Source organism: Rhodofomes roseus, assembly GCF_022264815.1.
Source record: "Rhodofomes roseus strain CIRM-BRFM 1785 chromosome Unknown C8Q71scaffold_26, whole genome shotgun sequence".
NCBI lineage: Eukaryota > Fungi > Basidiomycota > Agaricomycetes > Polyporales > Fomitopsidaceae > Rhodofomes > Rhodofomes roseus.
The window spans coordinates 187,120-202,898 of NW_025952982.1; the positions used below are offsets into that span (position 1 = coordinate 187,120).

Below are 15,779 nucleotides of genomic sequence, written 5' to 3' on the forward strand. Positions count from 1 at the left end.
CGATTCCGATGGCTGCTGGGGATATCGTGACGCCAACGTGAACACAGCGCCGAGTTTGGGCGCTGCAAATTCGCGCCCAACCAATACATACATCCCGGTCCAGATTTCAGCATGCCGTGGACTTTTGAATGTACGGTTACTGAGAGGACCGTACGAACAATGTGTGCGTAGAAACGTTGACTGAAGTCAGCAAAGTTGTGCTGCAACACCTCTAAGAGTCAAGTGAGTTCCGCCTGTGGACCCACAGCGCTACTGGGTACATCTGATAATATCTTTACCACAATCCCCTTCCCTTGTCGGTGTTCTAGACCGCAGCTTAGAGCTTGTTACCCAATGATGGTGTTCGCGCTGTGAGAAGATGCATGTATAGTCGAGCCGAATCCGTTCCGGCGATAGGTGCAACGTGAGGAGCGGTATGCCCTCAACGTCACGTATCCGCTCCCTCGGGCTAGGGGGGTATAAGAGAGGCGGAACGTGCTCGAAGTTCCTCATTTACCCTTTTCCCATACCCCAACAAACCCGTATACCTCTCAATTCATTAGCCGGAGCCCGGGATGAGCCTCAGCCTGAATGGGAACGGGAACAGTCGTCGACCCTCTCCTCTTCGACCAGCATCACACTCGAGCGCATTCGAATCCACCATGGCTGCGATGGACGAGGGCGTGCACCCAGTCATCCACACCGGGCGGGTGGCCGTCATCACTGGGGCGGCGAGCGGGATCGGACGAGCCGCCGCGCTCGAGCTCGCGAAGTGCGTGCTGCGTCTCCTCTCCCCTCCGCCCTCCGAGATGCTCATCAGAATCTACCCGCAGAGTCGGCATGAAGATCGCGATTGCAGACGTGAATGAAGAGACTCTGAACAAGGTTGGGGCGGAGGTCACGAAGGTGGTCGGGGAGGGGAACGTGCTCGTGGTGCCGACGGACGTCAGCAAGCTCGAGGACGTCGTCCGGCTCCGCGACAAGGTGTACGAGGCGTGGGGCGAGGTGAGCTGGCTCTCCCGGGCGGCCCTCGTTCGCGTTGGGCGGCCGCAACGACATCGCCGGCCGCGCTTGCGCTGTGTCTGTCTGCGTGCCACTTGCTCACCTCTCGCGCCGTGTGCTTCTTGTTGGACAGGTCGCGGTGCTCATGAACAATGCCGGCATAGGCTTGCCGAGCAAGTCTTGGGAGGGGATTGATGCCTGGCGCAAGACGTTCGATGTCAATGTCTTTGGGTGCGTACCTTGGCTATCTGCCCAGCTCTTTCACTCACGATGTCCGATGGCCGATAGTGTGCTGAACGTGCAGCAGACGTTCGTGCCATCCATAATCCACCAGGAAAACCCGGCTGTGGTCATTAACACCGGATCGAAGCAGGGCATCACCAATCCTCCGTACGTTGATTCTCGTCCGATGGACCCACTCGCTGATTCTTATGATATTCAGAGGCAACCCTGCGTACAACGCTTCGAAAGCCGCCGTGAAGTCTCTGACGGAAGGACTCGCGTATGAGCTGCGGAACAGCGTGCCCCCCGCAAACGTGACCGCGCATCTCTTCGTGTACGTCCCATCGCGCATTATGACCCGAGAGGCCCGTGCTTATGTGCACGCAGCCCCGGCTGGACTTGGACAGGTATGACCGGCGACAAGGGTGATGCAGAGAAGCCTGCTGGCGCGTGGACTGCTCAGGAGACCGTGCTCTATATGGTGCGCCCATCGATTTGCTCGCTCCCTCTCATACTTGGCACTCAACCTCCGGATTTAGCTCGACTACGTCCGCCAAGGCAAGTTTTACATCCTCGTCCCGGACAACGAGACGCGTCGCGAGATCGACCAGCTGCGTATCATGTGGAGCGCGGGCGACCTCGTCGAGGGCCGCCCTGCGCTCAGCCGGTGGCACAAGGACTACAAGGCGCTCTTCGACGACTACGTCAGAGAGGGTGTTGCTCAGCTGGAGTAAGCCGCAGTTGTATGAAGACTGCGCGCTTGAGGCGAAGGAAGGAAAGAAACGGAAGGAGACAAGGACGTATGTAATGTAGTTAGACGACGGGGCCTTGGCGACGAGGCAGTCTTCCGACCGATGTGTATGATGTAGTGTCGATCGCTTTGCTGTGATGCTCCAGGAATCTGCATGTAGCCAATTCAGGGGTTGCAACGGCGCCGCTAAGCACCTCAACGTCTGTTGCATCATATCTCTGGGCATAGTCCACGATACACAAGTGTGCCACAGATAGTAAATTCAGGACGGGGAGATGGTCATCATAATAGGCACACTGGTCACTATACGCGTACGTACATTTACATCTCGTCAGCATACGTAGCCTACATATTTCATTCCAAGGTCGTCGGAAAGCGTTGCAATGACACGTATGCAAGCACTCGACTGGCAAAGTCACAGGTACCGACGGGCACCTTCAGCCTGACATGTCACCAATGTCGAGGTATTTGAAGTCTGAATCCGGAATCGATGCGTCGAAAGGTTCGAACGATTTGGCATGACTGACGTAGAAGAAGTCGACATGTTCTTTCGGGTCAGGGATGGCGTGACTGCAAGAACGTCGCTGGGGTGAGCTCTGCCCTCGAGAAGTGTGCGGTATATCTCACATTGTGCGGAGATGATTCACGACAGTATCCCAGGTCTGCCAGTTCATATCGTTGTAGTAGACGGAACAGTGATTGCAGGTCCAATGAGTGTGTGACTCTGGGTGAACGCAGCCCGGACCCTCTCGCAATACCTGAGAGTCCTTCTCGTTGAGTAGTCCGATAAGCGGCTGACAGTAAGGGTCGGAAACCAGTGTATGCTGCAACCAGCAGTGCTGGATCTATAGTACAACGGTCAATCGGTGTACGAATGTACGTGTGTCAATACACTTGGTCAATTGAACTCACGATCGTGCGCCAATTATGGAACTCGAAATATTCCTCATCATCCTCATCATCACGTTCGGAGCAGCCGCCTGCTCCACAGAACATAAGGCTAGCGCGTTCGTCGAAGTCTCGAGGTGTTGCCTTTACTGGATCAAGGCCCAGTGCGAGCGCCAGCACTGTGAGGATCTTGTACGCCACCCAATCCCATTCGAACAGCTCTATCTCGGCGCCGTCATTGATGGCCAGTAGTCGCAACCAATATCTCCCTCTCTCTGTCGCTAGTTCCTCCGTTGCGAAGTACGCGAGGACGCCGTCTATGGAGCACAAGGGTGTGAGTTCGTCTACAAGCTCGGATTCGAACGCGGAGGTGGCCAATCCGAGGCGGTGGTCAAGGCCTAACTCCTTCCAGTCTGGCTTCCTATCATGCGCCGCGGATTTTATGGCGACTAGCAAGGCAGCCTTGATACTGGCATGATACGTTGAGACGATCTCTGGCAGCTGCCGCGCCGCTTCGTCGCACTGCTCCTTGACGGCCTGAAGCGAGGCATCGGGATTCTCGTAGATATTGAATCGAAAGGAGGGAGTCATGTAGACCATGTCGACTGGCGGGAGGCGGAGTCGGTCGCTAGGGCGTAGTGTCTGCGCGTAGTCATGATATATGTTCTTCACCAAACTTTTGCGAACCTTGACAGTGTCCGAATATTGTGTCTCGAAGCGCTTGAGGCGCCGGGCTATTACGTCTGGTTCGCGGTTCAGTCTAACGCGCTGCCACACTACAGATGCATGATTCATGATGAGGTCGCAGCCACCGCTTGTGTTCACCTGTGTTGACATACCTTTTTCGTCAATCTCGCCTTCGATTTCGAATTCCCATATACACAACTCGGTGACTTGTATGTCTTCGTCTGCATGGCCTAGACCTCTGAATAACTCTGTCAAGCTAGAGAGCACGTCAGAGATCGTTATTATCACAGCACTCTCTTCGTAGGACCGACGCACCGCTTGCACTGAGTCTCTTTGAGCTTCTTCTCCTCCTCCTTGCGGGTGCGCTGCCACTCATCACACTTCGCTTCGTGCTGGGGGATCCGGTTTAGTGATGACACTCTTTGTATGCTTAACACGATGACCGACTTCTATGATCGTTTGTACGTATTTGACACGTTCATTCGTGAACCTTTCGAGAGCTTCTGACGCCCCAGGCTTCCCGGCTTGGACGTCCTTCAAGTATCCAACGTATGTATCGGTCATGGTGGTGATATCTGTCTTCCAGTACCGTTTCCCGGTAGCATCATATGGTCCTTTCCCTGTGTATTGGATCAGTACGTGACAAAAGCTTTTACGGACTGAATACTTAACTCGTCGTGTGGGGGATGAGTTGCAAGATTATGGCGGAGACGTCTGGGTGCTTCGAATCTTGGATCAGGGTTCCGTGATCATAGAGCCTAGTAGATCCGTCAGTTACGTGGGCAGACCACCTGATTCGAGATATACATAGTTGAGTCACATTCGGAGCACATCCTGCGCATCAGAGCGTAGTCGATGTGGGGCCCGTCATCGCCGCATCCCTGCCAGATCACAAGCGGATGAGTCTGCACAAAGCCTCGTACTCCGACTTTCGAAATACCTACTGAACATATCGCACTATACAACATTCTGACCCAAGCAATATAGGGCACGCATTGGGGCCCGTCAGGAGTCTCTCCAGCAGTCTTCCTGACCGTCTTCCAGATTCGAGCACCTTGGGAAGACTCAAGGAGTAGTGTGCGAAACGTTCTGTTGGTCTGCGCGAGGTTCGCAAGGTCGAGTGGTTCCAATTGTCCGAGGATCTTGAATGATGCGTTTATGATTGCCTGGTGTGCGATGAAAATGCATATTTTACCTCAAAAATTATATCCAACGGGATTTCCAGGAGAGTGATGTTTGACTGATTATCCAATACACCAGTTCCCGCTATAGCTTCATTCATTGTCACATCTGGCACAGAGACATACAGCCTTATCAGAGAATATACTCCACTCACTGCAAGACGCTCGACGTACCTTCGTCAGTCCAGTGGGCAGGCTCAGCACCTGCGCCACTCGAGCCTGACGGCCGCCGTATGTTAGGATCCGGGTCAGACATCGCATCGGTCATGGCAATAGGTCTCTCTCCAGCTCTCTCCACAGAAAAGTATTATCTGTGAAGCTAGACTACGAATGTGAACAACCACATCATCCATGACTTGTCAGTGGCACGGTCTTCATTGACGGTCTCTTGGACTCACGCTCAAGCAGTCAGGCCTATGATTGACTAGAATAACCGTACAATCCCCGTAGTTCAATGAGTGAGGTGACAGTCGTGTGTATGGCAGCTACTCAGTAGCGAGGCTAAGCGAGCGTAGTGAGCGGACGGGTTGGCAGCCAGGCGAGCTCAGCGACGTTGACAGGCATACTGTGGCTCCGGAGTGAAGCGGCCCGCGATTCCGCGACTAAGTTTGACAGAATGGGATGCGTCCGCGCCCTCACCTTACCCTTGCTTGTATTCGAGATTGTGACGCTGGCCTTAGCCACGTCGGCTTTCGGAATGGGTACAGTATTTGGTACATGCTACGCTCGAGCTCAGACCACTTTGACAGTGTGCTCACACGTCCGCCCATGTTGAACTACTGAGTACTGAATAGCGACTCGGAAGCACGTGGCGCTACTCATCCGGGTCGCATCACTGGGCAATTGAAGTCGCGTACTGCTAAGTTGCACGATCCATCGAGCAGCACGACCGAGTACCCAGGACTCATATTAACGCTCCACGTACTTCTTATGTTTCCTGTGCGAATAGGCAGTCCACGTCAATACATCTGTCGCTCAAGATAGGGACACTGTCACGGGAAGGGACCTACTACGACGTAGCACCAGCTTGTCTGGTCAACACCCCGCGGTGTCGAGGCCAAGTCGACCAACAATATTATCAAGGCGTCTGCTCGGTCAGTAGGTTCTCGGTGTAGCTCGATTTGGATGGTGCTTGTAGAGGTACGCTGATCTCCATGATTATCTCGGCACTTCGTCCGCTAACGCCGTGGTGCTTGTAGAGGTACACTTCGTTTGCATCACGACACCCCGTTTGCACCATATAAGGCATGGTCGCGCGCCTCTTGGTGCTTGTAGAGGTGCAGTTGGATCCTCGCCGCCTTGCGCTGCACAGCGGCGGGATGCTTTCTTCCCCTACAGGTATAAAAGCACGCATCACCCGCCATGATGGCCCCATTCCCATACCCCTCCACCCAGAGAACGGATATTCACGATGTCCGCCACTCACTTTACGCCTTACTACGAAGATGACCTCGCCTCCGCCGCACTCGACTCGTCCGTCTCCGAGGCGTACACGCGACCCGGACTCCTCGACAACCTTTGCGAAGGGTTCGTCGATCCGTATCGGAATCAAACAGGGATGTTCGGAGCGCTTTCCGCCGGACCCTCGCTCTTCGAGTTACCGGACGCGGACCTGGATGCTCTCATCCATGGGCTATGTGATCCATACAGCACGTCGGTCCCATGCCATGAGTATGTAACAACGCTCACGTTCCTGATCGTGACACTGAGGCATACAATCATACAGTTCTCTCATGCTAGCAGCAGACACCGCGCCGCAGCTGCAGCCCGCATACCCATCTCCCACCTTCGCGGAGGACAGGTCACTCTGGCACAATGCCCTTCCTGGGCCATGCACGTATGGCTCGCCTAGGTCTAGTGCGGTTGACATGTCGCAGAGTCCGGTCTTCTACTACAGCGACGAGACCGCGTATTCGAGCCCCTTCCGCGAGCGCTCGTCGACCATGGACCTTTTCTCCACCTTACCTCCCGACCCCTCCCCGGAGTTGTTCTTTGATTCACCGGGCGCAGGATCTTCATCTGCGACCTGCCACGATGTCCACTCGCCGACTTCTGTGACATACCAGACTGCGCCCGGCGCGCCCTCCGCCCCCGCTGATGAGTCGCCGAAGAAGCGAGCCAACTCGACGTCGGGCACGAGCCCCGCTCGCCGCAAACGGATTCGATCCAGCAGCTCTGTCGTCCCGTATTCTCGCACGTTTCGAGTTCGCACTACGTCGCCTCGTAACAAGCAGGTCGGCTTTGTACCTTCTGCCGAGCCCGTCGCCCACGAAGAGCTGTCCGCCTGCTCGTATTGTCCGTTCTCTACGAAGCGCAAGGGCGACCTCGTGCGACACGTGCGCACGCATTTCGCTCTCAGTCGTGGACAGGAGTGGGTCTGCTGCGGAGTCCCAGAGGAGGATGCACTCGAGCTCACCAGAGACAGCTACGAGTATGGAAGCAGGAGGATGGTCGGAGGCTGCTTGAAATCGTTCAGCAGACACGATTCGTATCTCCGGCATCTGAAAAAAGCGAGGTGCTTGAGGCCTGCGCATCTGTAGCATCCCGCCGTAGGTTGTTATGATGTGTAGCATTGATATAGACGATCGGAAGCTAGTTATGTTACCTGACCTATCGCGTCCTCGTCGCAATCTCAGCGTTCTTTATACCATTGATTGGGTGTCGGCTCATACAGCGCACATACGGTAATAGACTGAGGATTCACGAGTAGGCTATGAGAATACATGGGCAGAATTAAGTAAATACGCAGTGGGATCTAGTCCGTACCGTGACATCGTACATGTACGCACCGATGCTCAGTTACTCCCAGACGTTCGGCGGAATCCCAGGTCCCGTCACGTCAATTGTCAGACTTTCGTGATCTTTCCACGGTGGAAATTTGACCTTGTAAGCATCGAGGCAGCGTTCATGCGGTACGGCATGAAAGAAATCGACGCTTTCCTCCGGTTCCGTGACTGCATGTCTGCCAGAATGCTTATGTCAACTTTGAGAGTGCGCTGAGGGAGCTGTGTACTCACAAGTCTCTGATATGCTCGATGACAGATGTCTTAGTCTGCAGGTTGCCGAGATGGATTGGACAGTGATTGCAACTCCATTTACTCTGCAGGTCGGCATTCACGCCGAGGCGCTCCAACATTTCGGCACTGCCCTCCGCACAGAGAATTCCCATAACTACCTGGTCGCTATATCCGTGGTAGCTCGAGCTGTGCTCAAGCTATAGACAAGTCAGCATGCAAGCGCGATATAGTTCTACTGAAGACCGCACTCACGACTGTACGCCACGAGTCGAACCTTCGACCATATCCGGGGTGAGTGGAGGACATAAACATACAGCGGACGGATGGACAGAAGACGAGTCTGTTGAGCTTGTCGAGTTCCTTCGGAAGAGCCTTGCGAGGGTCAAGGCCGAGCGTTGACGACAGCTTCTGGACGACGGCATATCCAACCGAATCCCCTATGAACGGACGCAATTGCGACCGATCTTCTGGGTCTTGCAACTGAAGCCAGAAGAGCTTGTCCTTCCTCCCTTCCCGGATGCAAGACAGTTGCGCGAATACGTCGTCAGCACCACAGAAAAAATGGGTGTCCCACGACCTCGTCCTGAAGATGGAACAGGCCCAGTGGAGATTCTTGTCCGCGCCTTCAGGCCAGTCCTCACCAGAGTCGAAGGTCCACATTTCCTTGTAGGCTCGTCGCAGGGCAGCCATGATGCTGTCGTGATAGGTTGAGATGAAGTCCGGTAGCTCCCGCGCAGCCGCGTCGCACTGCGCTCTAATGAGAACCGCATCCAGGTCGTTGTATATGAGAGAGCGGAAGGTCGGCATCGTGTAGATCATGTCGACAGGGGGGAGGCGAAGCCATTGGATCGGCTGCAGAGTCCGCTTGAAGTCTTCATATGTTTCTTTGACAAGAACCTTGCGAGTCTGTATGGTCTCGCGATGGCCCGGTCCCGCGTCCCTCTCGATCCGTCCGCACGAGGCGTCCACAATGAACGGTTCGAGCGCATGCCGTATATGCTCCCAATCTAGGTGGAAACATCACTGCGCCATTGACTGACAGATTTACAGTGCCGACTTACTTTGGTCGGTTACATCCCCCTTCTCAAGCTCCTGCACTGCAAGATCCATCGTCTTGATCTTCTGGATGTCATTCTCTGCATAACCAAGGTGCATGAATCGCCGCTCGACCCTAAATCGTAGCATGTCAGACATGCTATGTGACACTTGCGCGTCTTTTGACCCACTGTTTGTAGCGCCTCTCCCGACGCTGCTTCTCTTCTTGATATCGGGTGTGGATCCATTCATAGCACTTTTGCGCATGCTATAGATGATGCACAGTAAGACCTGGGGGCCAGTCGATGAATGGCAGGTGAACAGACCTGAGAAATTGCCCGCGCAGAATCAGTCTGTTCTTTCTTGAATCGCTCGTAGGCTGCCTTGGCTCCTCGCTTCCCTGATTGTATGTCTGCCTCATAGCCGGCACACTTCTTCGCCACACGTACAATGTGTGATTTCCAGTAGCGCTTGGATGCGTCCCAGGTTGGAGGAGAGCGCACTGAGTCGACGTATCAGTAACATCACGTTGGCTACAGTTCAGGATACCTAACTCTTTGAGTGCGGGATGAGGTCCAAAATGCCGAGGTCGAGATCGGGCCAAAGCCTCTGTATCTCCTCATCATCAATATGGCTGAAGTAAAATGCGTTCAACAACTATCCCGAGGAGTCTGACCTATCAACACTCACTGTCTGTATGTGCATCCCCCACAGACCGGCTGCATGATTGTGTATGCTACAAACTCCGCCCCGGATTCGGCAGGGTCGCCACATCGCTATTGGACATTCGAGTCAACAGTTGGCAAGATGCATTGCCGAAGATCCATGAATGGGTTACTTACAATGCAGCTCGTAGTTCCGTAGATTACCCTCGTCCAGCTCACCTCGCAGATAAAATCCGGACGGTCGGGAGTCTCTCCGGCAAGCTTCTTGACTTTCTTCCATATTCTCGACCCTTCAGGCGAAGAAAGAAGCATTCCGCGAAGCGCTTCGTTTGTCTGCGCCAGGTTCGCAAGATCAATTGGCGTCAACTCAATCAGAATCTGTAAGACGAGGGACATTAGCACTGTGGCGGATGTTGCATTGAGTCATCCAATTATAACGCACCGCGTCAGATAATATCTCAAGAGGGAGTCCAAGAAGTGTAACAGGACCGGCTTCCACCGGGTTACAATCAGCGACTCTAGAGTCGTTCGTACTAGTGGTTCGCGCGCGCTTCCTCTGCGGACTGCCGCCCTGCGTCGAGCTGCTCGTTTGAGTCGTCCTCGGGCTCTGATCACGGGGCGCTGGAGTTGAGGATGCATCGCCGGTGCGTAAAATAAGCCAAGAGAAAAAAAGGGAATAAACATGTAGGCTTACGTCGACGTGCACCCTTGCGGCTCTTCCGGTCCCGGCTCGAGTTCGATCGGTCGAGTGGAACATCGTCCGCAGGCGCTGAGTTCGTGCTTGCGGCGCGAGCCTTGGAGGCCTGGCTTCGAGTTGTGGCGGGCATGACGTTGCGAGTGTCGGACACGGCTATATGTGGTGAATTAGGACACTGAGCGATATACACAATTAATGATGGACAGCACTGACGCTTAGGTGAGTAGTCAGTGTAATTATGGGTGCAGAGGCGTCGCAGAATGAGTAGATTATCCTCTCAAGTTGTGGGGCTGAACAGGCTGATGATGGTGAGGAGCAACGAGCAATCGCTCAGCATGAACGGTTGATATAGGTCTGAACGAACCATTGTTGTGGCTCATATGGCCGCGAGTTCCCACCTGTCCCTTTGTGGCTAAAGTTTCCATTCTGGGAACAAGGGCGCTGCACGTGATGGCGTGGCTCCAGATCTAACCATATCGGACGGTAGTCGCCCATCGCTCCGCCGTCTTCGTTGCTGAACAATACGCTCACCTGAGTATACCGTCTCTCTGACTCCAGTCGTCTGCGAAGGAATAAAGGAAGCGTTTCTTAACCCACCATAGCACTGCATTAGGTGGAACCGTGCAAAATTTGCACGTTGAATCGGGTCGCAGGGCTTATTGGCACTTCGGAGGGTCAGAACGCATATGTTCGAGCTCGTGCTACTAGTAAAGTGAGTCGATAAATGGTAATTTGGCTTGAACATTGACTTACCAGTTTGTATCCCGTAGGGCGATATCCTAGGCTTGACATGTTACAAAATCTGGTGATGACTCTTGGATTGGTCGCGGTGACACCGTGCTCGTGAGGTTGCGACGGACTTGTGAGGCGGCTGGATAACATGTATCGCTGTGAATCACATCGAAGGTCTGTTTGAGCGTGGCAGCATCATGTTCTGTCATCATCAACTTCAACAGTCCAGTGAGTTATCTTCGTGACCCTTGGCGCCTTTGCCGTTGGCGTGCATCGACGGCGACTGGTCGCTCGATTTGGATGGTGCTTGTAGAGGTACGCTGATCTCCATGATTATCTCGCCACTTCGTCCGCTAACGCCGTGGTGCTTGTAGAGGTACACTTCGTTTGCATCACGACACCCCGTTTGCACCATATAAGGTATGGTCGCGCGCTTCTTGGTGCTTGTAGAGGTGCACTCTATTCCCTCGACCCTCGCCGCCTTGCGCTGCACAGCGGCGGGATGCTTTCTTCCCCTACAGGTATAAAAGCATGCTTCGCCCGCCATGATGCCCCCATCACTAGCCCTCCCCGTGCAGCAACTCGACATCTGTCTCCGAGTCTATGTCCGCCACTCAGTACATGCAGTACGACTCAGACCAGGGCGTGTATACGTCCTCCGTGCCCGACCTACTGCTGTCTGCGGAATCCTTGTCGTGTAGGAACGACAGCCTCCCTAGAGACTATGACGGCTTCATGTACGACAACTGGAGTGCAGACGGGTTCCTACCCTACTCGGATGTACTAGGCTTCGATCCCTTGATGGACACACTTCGCGGACCCTCCGATATCCTGGCTCCGTACTCTGAGTGCGTGCACATATAACCGCGTCTAGTACTACACTGACTCTTCCATTCATCTAGTCTATCGCAACTGTGTGTAGACGCAGCACTATATTCGGTAGAGGATCTCCAGCCTTTCGTCGAGGGCAGCTCTGCAGGAGATTATCGTCCCTCAACTTCCTGGACTGCAGCATTGCAGAACCCAATTTCTGTCGAACCGTCTCATTATACAACATTCGCGCCCATACAAGGACCATCCGATACGAGCACTTCGGCGGACACAGTGCCCTCCGCCTCATATATGTCCTCTCCATTGGAATGGCCGCCGTTTTCCTCTCCCGAATCGCCTTCCGAGACGTTGTGCGATACTCACTCGCCTGCGACGTCATCACCCACTGCCGCCGACTCGAGATCCGCCACCTCTGACAGGTCCTCGAAGCGGCTGCCGAGGGCACGCAGAAGCTCCATTCGCCGCGGACACGCCCGCCCCAGCAACACAGCCACCGATCCCTCTTATGCTTCAGGCGGCGTACGGAGGACGTCACCGCGGAACAAACAAGTCGGCTTTGTTCCTTACGCACGCATCGATGCGCATCATGAGCGGTCGGACTGCCGACACTGCTCGTTCTCGACGACGCGAAAGGGCGACCTCGAGCGCCATGAGCGTACCCATTTCGCGCACATCTGCGATCCGGAGTTGGTCTGCTGTGGACTCCCGGAGGAGGAGGCCCCCGTACATCAAGGGGTGCCTTACGAATACGGGGGACGACGCATGGTCGGTGGCTGTATGAAGACATTCAGTCGTCGGGACTCTTTCCTTCGGCACCTGAAGAAAGCGACGTGCTTCAGGCCTGCACATATGTAGACGTAACTCGAGGGCGATAGGAGCGCGGTGGTTGAGACGTCTGTACATAGTTTGACTTACTAGTTGCCATATGAAAGTTCTGTATAGTCTTTTCAAGCAGCGCTTGCCGTGGCACTGTGAGACCCCAGATATGCATGCAGTCTGCAGCACCCTCTATAGCGTTCCACAGAACGACATCCCACGCCGCGACGTCCCAAGCGAAGTCGCTCTTGAATCGTTGTTCAAGATATCGATCATGCATGCACATAAGTACACGAGGTGACGTGACACAGTGAGTGGGTACGGTCCCGAGTGAAGCTTGAGGACTTCGACTCTGAGTCTTACTGATCGTTCACTCCGAATCACTCGTCGTGTGCACCATCATATGACTGCGTGCGTTATTCGACTTAGGCTAGAACCATGCAATCGCTACTATGTCAAGACGAAGGAAGTCACTTCGATACTACACTAGGCCATCTGAAATACGAATATCACCCGACAATGGGCTGAGCCATGGCCATCCCCTGGGCCATCCTCACAATTCGTGGAACCATCACCTGTGTTCCGTTGTCGGTCTCTTGGGTGGATGGATTTGCCGCGGCCTGTGCCTTGGCCTTCTCCATCTGCAATCGGAGATCTTGGATCTGCCCTTTCGTTACGTCTCCGAAAGACGAAGTCATGGCACGTTTGGGATTCGCAAGGAGCACAAGGGAAGAGATACTGCAACAAGTAATTATCAGTCACGAGCGGGGACTTAACCAAAGGTTTGGGAACCACTCACAAGACTTCTTTGCAGTACGCGAAACTGAAGCCGGCAGTCGCGGATACGAGCTCCTCGACAAGTGCATCAGAGAACTCGACAGCCGAGTTGCTCTCGAGCTTCTTCTGCCAGTACTTCACGTACAGAGTGCGCTCCCGTTCGTCCGGGTCGTCGAATGCACTTCACACACTGTCAGCTATCGGTCCTGTTAGAGGCATGGTGGCACATAACTTACAACTTGCGGTCGAACCGACTCGGCCGCCCACTCAGGGCGACGTCGAGCTTCTCGAGGTGGTTTGTGCTTGCAATGAGTAGGAGCCCGTCGTTGCCCTCTAGACCATCAAGCTGGTTCAGGAAGAAGCTCCGATTCTTGTCCGTGATTAGCGAGTCGAGATCCTCGAGCACCTGCACTGCGGAATGAGGCCGCTTTTACAATATGGAACGGATGGGGTGAACGTACCATAACGCAGGGTGCCATCTCGCGCGCCTTGTTGAACACCTCCACCATGGCGCCCTCATCGCCTCTATGGTGCCGGAAGGACTTGACGTATAGCGGTGCGAACCCGCGATCAGAACAGGTCTTCATGATTGCTTTGAGGGTGATGGTCTTGCCGTTTCCCGGCGGGCCGTGGATAATTATACCTCGCTGCACAGAGACCAATGAGCCTCCGCCCCGACCCAATCGTAGACGATTGCTCACCTTCCATGGTACAGCCAAACCCTTGTATAGGTCCTCGCTGTCGAAGAATCCCTCCACATCGTCCATGAGCTGCTCTTTGAACTCTTCCTTCAGAATGACGTCGGCCCAGTTTGCTTTGTGAACCTCGGCCCAAAGCCCGTGATGCTTCTGCCAGAGTGCTTCATCAAAGACGAGAATCTCCTCGTGCAACTGCGCCTGCCACGCGCCAGCCGCTTCCAGTAGGGCGTGACAACGGTCGGCAGAGTTGTGCACGAGGAAGTGGGTGGTCAACTGCGTGCGTTGATGGCTATAGACATACTGTAGGTAGACATTACGGTGTCAGTGGAAAGCGTTTCCGATAATCCCGTGACGAGCGCTGCCGACCTGCACAACGTAGCATAGGAATTCATCCGTCTAGTGCATCGGTCGACGTCAGATTGGTCATACACATATCGAGGGCCGTGCAACATTTACCTCCCATGTCAGCTTCATCGCTGCAAACTTCCAGCTGTCTGTGATCTTTCCGGCTGCACCACCTTGGCGGGATAACTTCCGAGCAGCAGCAGTGAAAGTCTTCACACTAATGGACTGTGGCTCGACAGAGGTGGTCTTGACATCGGGGAGACCTTGCAAGTTGAAGCCGGAGGCATCACTGAAAGCAACAATGGCGGCGTCCGGGTGTAGTTTCCGCAGTGCCTCGGTGCTAAAGCAGGTGGAGTTAGCAGAATACCACAAGCTCCCTCGAAAAAGTCCGTACCAAATCACTGAAGGTTCACTCAACTGCGCGGACGCTTAGCATCGAGATTGATTAGTTGACGAATCGTTATCGAGAACATCCGTATGTGACTCACCCTGGCGTGTCCAGAACTCATAGAATGCGCCAGTCGTGGGTCGACCCGCAGTCGATGTAGTTTGGGATGAGTGTGCCATGTCGTGGGGTGCGCCGCGACTGAACCGGCCCTCTTTATCTACAAGAGTAGCATATCAGCGCTAGAGGTGGGGTTTGTGACTTCGTGACTTGCGTCGTTATCTGGAGGCTCAAAATGGTAATCACTGCTGTATATGTACACTTACTGCGTATCTCACCGAGTCACAACTTGAAAGCGACGTAGTGAGGTGAAGCCCGGGCCTGTCATGATGGCGGCCATCCATAGCCGCGAGTATTGCGCAGGCAGTCAGCAGGAACGAGAGAAGCACGCCGTGCGGTTCTTCCAGTACAACGATACTGCCACACGATGAACGCAGCCCAACCGTGCCTGCGAACCTGATTGGGACACATAAGCGGAACTTTGCCAGCATTTGACTACTCACACCGCGGGCAAACCAGGTTGTTCCAACTCCGAAAACCCCTACGAACATCAGTCCCGCCTGGGAACCTTTACGGACTCCGAATATTGGCAGAGCATGCTGCGAACATGATGCATTTTAGCCGATTTCAGCATGTTCGGAGGCCGAACATGCGTGTTTTCGGCGAACATGCTACGAACATGAGAAATGCGGGAGCATTTTCGGAGTCAGTCAAGCTCTCCGAAAAGGTTCCCATGGAGGACCGATGTTATTAGCATCTTCGGAGCCCGAAAAACCTGGTTTGCCCGCGGTGTCATGACCTGCGGTTCCGACGCTTCCGACGCTCTGCACAGCGAATGGGCTTGCTTCAAGCGTGAGATAACGAAGACCGCCGTGAGTCCATATCATATAAGTTAGTAACGCACTCACCGAAGCGCTGTATCAGTCGTGACATGATGACTTCTCGCAGTACTTACCTCTGGAGCGTTCGCCGTGTGGTAAGGGCTATGTTAAAGGAACGTCATAGGCAGTG

General features: G+C 54.2%; 6 protein-coding genes across 6 annotated transcripts; 3 read left to right on the plus strand and 3 right to left on the minus strand.

Annotated features, from left to right (window-relative positions):
- Positions 1-284: 284 nt before the first annotated feature.
- C8Q71DRAFT_841489 (NAD-P-binding protein) lies at positions 285-1,937 on the plus strand (the record flags this gene model as incomplete). Its single annotated transcript, XM_047926537.1, has 6 exons — positions 285-751; positions 813-984; positions 1,115-1,371; positions 1,424-1,537; positions 1,591-1,684; positions 1,743-1,937. Exons 1-6 carry the CDS (start codon positions 555-557, stop codon positions 1,935-1,937), a joined length of 1,029 nt encoding a protein of 342 aa, XP_047774502.1. The 5' UTR covers positions 285-554.
- A 348-nt stretch (positions 1,938-2,285) lies between these two features.
- C8Q71DRAFT_300983 (uncharacterized protein) lies at positions 2,286-5,189 on the minus strand. The gene is made up of 12 exons (XM_047917658.1): positions 5,109-5,189; positions 4,885-5,034; positions 4,725-4,819; positions 4,474-4,671; positions 4,337-4,410; positions 4,202-4,287; positions 3,977-4,149; positions 3,845-3,921; positions 3,682-3,785; positions 2,867-3,618; positions 2,582-2,799; positions 2,286-2,524 (listed from the first exon to the last, which is right to left on the minus strand). The coding sequence occupies exons 2-12, from the start codon at positions 4,976-4,978 to the stop codon at positions 2,392-2,394; spliced, it is 2,004 nt and encodes a 667-aa protein (XP_047774503.1). The 5' UTR covers positions 4,979-5,034; positions 5,109-5,189; the 3' UTR covers positions 2,286-2,391.
- Positions 5,190-6,121: 932 nt separating this feature from the next.
- C8Q71DRAFT_861747 (uncharacterized protein) lies at positions 6,122-7,250 on the plus strand (the record flags this gene model as incomplete). The annotated part of the gene is made up of 2 exons (XM_047927944.1): positions 6,122-6,381; positions 6,437-7,250. 2 exons carry the CDS (start codon positions 6,122-6,124, stop codon positions 7,248-7,250), a joined length of 1,074 nt encoding a protein of 357 aa, XP_047774504.1.
- A 259-nt stretch (positions 7,251-7,509) lies between these two features.
- On the minus strand, positions 7,510-10,254 carry C8Q71DRAFT_861748 (uncharacterized protein; the record flags this gene model as incomplete). Its single annotated transcript, XM_047927945.1, has 11 exons — positions 7,510-7,672; positions 7,728-7,924; positions 7,980-8,734; positions 8,789-8,898; positions 8,954-9,030; positions 9,089-9,264; positions 9,317-9,396; positions 9,453-9,538; positions 9,605-9,805; positions 9,870-10,048; positions 10,122-10,254. 11 exons carry the CDS (start codon positions 10,252-10,254, stop codon positions 7,510-7,512), a joined length of 2,157 nt encoding a protein of 718 aa, XP_047774505.1.
- A 1,110-nt stretch (positions 10,255-11,364) lies between these two features.
- On the plus strand, positions 11,365-12,585 carry C8Q71DRAFT_782259 (uncharacterized protein). The gene is made up of 2 exons (XM_047924915.1): positions 11,365-11,704; positions 11,759-12,585. The coding sequence occupies exons 1-2, from the start codon at positions 11,460-11,462 to the stop codon at positions 12,540-12,542; spliced, it is 1,029 nt and encodes a 342-aa protein (XP_047774506.1). The 5' UTR covers positions 11,365-11,459; the 3' UTR covers positions 12,543-12,585.
- A 310-nt stretch (positions 12,586-12,895) lies between these two features.
- Positions 12,896-15,354, minus strand: C8Q71DRAFT_782263 (P-loop containing nucleoside triphosphate hydrolase protein). Its single transcript, XM_047924916.1, has 10 exons — positions 14,983-15,354; positions 14,812-14,928; positions 14,718-14,751; positions 14,435-14,663; positions 14,345-14,374; positions 13,982-14,278; positions 13,742-13,927; positions 13,517-13,686; positions 13,303-13,461; positions 12,896-13,241 (listed from the first exon to the last, which is right to left on the minus strand). The coding sequence occupies exons 2-10, from the start codon at positions 14,888-14,890 to the stop codon at positions 13,013-13,015; spliced, it is 1,413 nt and encodes a 470-aa protein (XP_047774507.1). The 5' UTR covers positions 14,891-14,928; positions 14,983-15,354; the 3' UTR covers positions 12,896-13,012.
- Between the last annotated feature and the right edge of the window lie 425 nt (positions 15,355-15,779).

Coding starts and splice junctions, on each gene's coding strand:
- C8Q71DRAFT_782263 (XM_047924916.1), bottom strand. CDS start 14,890: ATGGCACACTCATCCCAAACTACATCGACTGCGGGTCGACCCACGACT. Junction 14,752..14,811: donor TGAGTTCTGGACACGCCAGG/GTGAGTCACATA, acceptor CTCGATGCTAAG/CGTCCGCGCAGTTGAGTGAA. Junction 13,928..13,981: donor GTTTGGCTGTACCATGGAAG/GTGAGCAATCGT, acceptor GTCTCTGTGCAG/CGAGGTATAATTATCCACGG.
- C8Q71DRAFT_300983 (XM_047917658.1), bottom strand. CDS start 4,978: ATGACCGATGCGATGTCTGACCCGGATCCTAACATACGGCGGCCGTCA. Junction 4,150..4,201: donor ACTCATCCCCCACACGACGA/GTTAAGTATTCA, acceptor TCCAATACACAG/GGAAAGGACCATATGATGCT. Junction 3,786..3,844: donor AAAGAGACTCAGTGCAAGCG/GTGCGTCGGTCC, acceptor CGTGCTCTCTAG/CTTGACAGAGTTATTCAGAG.
- C8Q71DRAFT_782259 (XM_047924915.1), top strand. CDS start 11,460: ATGTCCGCCACTCAGTACATGCAGTACGACTCAGACCAGGGCGTGTAT. Junction 11,705..11,758: donor ATCCTGGCTCCGTACTCTGA/GTGCGTGCACAT, acceptor CCATTCATCTAG/TCTATCGCAACTGTGTGTAG.